At 48.4% G+C, this 1,694-nt stretch overlaps 2 protein-coding genes across 2 annotated transcripts in view; one reads left to right on the top strand and one right to left on the bottom strand.

The window, feature by feature from the left end:
* LOC107269145 (zwei Ig domain protein zig-8) overlaps positions 1-1,694 on the top strand; it is a 164,430-nt gene that overhangs the window by 66,999 nt on the left and 95,737 nt on the right. The window lies entirely within an intron of this gene.
* Positions 1-1,694, bottom strand: part of LOC112494550 (E3 ubiquitin-protein ligase MARCH2) — a 9,315-nt gene that overhangs the window by 723 nt on the left and 6,898 nt on the right. The window contains exon 6 of the mRNA XM_025086381.1: positions 167-359. Within this exon, the coding sequence (XP_024942149.1) occupies positions 171-359 (189 nt within the window). The 3' untranslated portion in view covers positions 167-170. The remainder of the gene's footprint in view (positions 1-166; positions 360-1,694) is intronic.

Raw genomic sequence — 1,694 nt, 5'->3', positions numbered from 1 at the left:
GGTGGGTGTTGAGAGAATTTCCGTTGACTTTGAATATCCGTCGGTAACAACGATCGCGATCGTCCTCGGGTTGGTTGGTCCTGCCTGATGAAAGGTATTCGTCACGTTATCGATAAATCGAGCCAAAGTTAACTGATAAGAGGATTAGGAAAATAATAACTCTGACCGATTCATATTTTGTTCTCGTCCTGGTCCTGATCCTTTTTCTCCTGGATTAGAGTCCTGGACCTTGGAGGATGAGGGGAGTCTCTCTCTCGGTCCACCGTAGACACCTCCGAGCTCCCGGATGATTCGGTCGCCATGACTAGCCTCACGTTCACCGTATTCTTCCACCATCGATACCAGGGTGACATCTGATCCTGTGAGAATCCAATTTCCGTCAAGTCTAACGTTGATCCATCTTTCTCACTTGATAAGTGAACATCGGGAGATCCCAAGTAGCAAACACACAGCCTGTAGGCCTGATTCCTTGAAGACGTAATCCTACGTGCCGTGTATATACACGTGGGAAATTCAGTCCGGATTCAACGTCAGTTTTGTGACGTGTTAGAAAAAAAAAAATTTTTTTTTCGGAAAAAATTTTAACGAAAATTTGTATCTCGAGTCACTTCGAAATCACCGTTAAGAGGTAGCTTTTGCAAAATTTTTTTTACTCGAGTCGCGATGGCTCTGTCTCACTCGCACTTACGGCGGATGGATTTTAAAAAGAAAGACAACACCTGGAATCTCGGCTACTTTCATTGTCCCGCGTCTATGGTATGTTTGTATGTAACGGATAAGAGATTTATGTTTATCGCGAGAAGAGGATCCACGGGGATCCTGAGGGATAGTTCGGTCTTTATTTGACTGCGGGGATAAAGGCTGAAACTGGAAGAAGGGATCAGGTTGGGTTTTCAGCAGATCGTCTCACTTTTATATCAGCCACTGGCAGAGGGAAAAGGACTTCCTGGGCATTTCGCCCGGAGGAACATGTCAGGACTCTGTTAAGCGTTCCTTGGTCCATCCTCTATTGCCGACAGCCTCTTCCATCCCTCTTTGCTGCACAAGGACGACTTGCGCACACAGCTGCGCCCCAAGACCATCTCACTTGGTCATGTGTACATTGATATCAGCTGAAGTCATCCTCTTTCGTCCCACCCATAGTCCATTCGATTTCTCCCACTGACCCCACTGAACCCTCCCAACCACCCCAACCACCCCAACCACCCCCAGCACAGACTTCATCCTCCGGCCGAGCGATCTCGCAGACATGGCTCGCTCGCAAAAAGTGTCACGGGTTGTTTGTTCCGGTTCACATGGAGCGACGCAACCAGGCAGCAGCCCCGGCCCAGTGGCACCGTGTTCACTCGTTCATCCTTCTCTCACCTGGTTTCGCTCCCTTTACCAGCGCAACCCTTACAGCCGCCATAGCGGCTGCTAACGCCGGCGACACACGCGGTCCCGGCCAACCGACGCTTCTATCTGGGTCGACAAGCTCGAGACACATAAACGTAAACCGCGCACGACATGACCAGCCAGCTAGATGCGGACCTGGTGACCTAAACCTCCTGAGCTTTGAGGTCGTCAACGGTAATTGGCTTGGTGCTAAGTCGTTGCTGGAGCTACTGAGGACATTTTTACTTTTTTCTTTTTTACGCCATTTTTTTGGATTGGCTTTTTTTTTTTTTTTTTTTTTTTTTTTGGGATTTTTTAAG

The sequence above is a fragment of the Cephus cinctus genome, unplaced genomic scaffold, assembly GCF_000341935.2.
Source record: "Cephus cinctus unplaced genomic scaffold, Ccin1 Ccin1_scaffold0607, whole genome shotgun sequence".
Classification (NCBI taxonomy): domain Eukaryota; kingdom Metazoa; phylum Arthropoda; class Insecta; order Hymenoptera; family Cephidae; genus Cephus; species Cephus cinctus.
The sequence above is the reverse complement of the archived record's forward strand: the minus strand, read 5'-3'. Positions and strand labels throughout refer to the sequence as shown.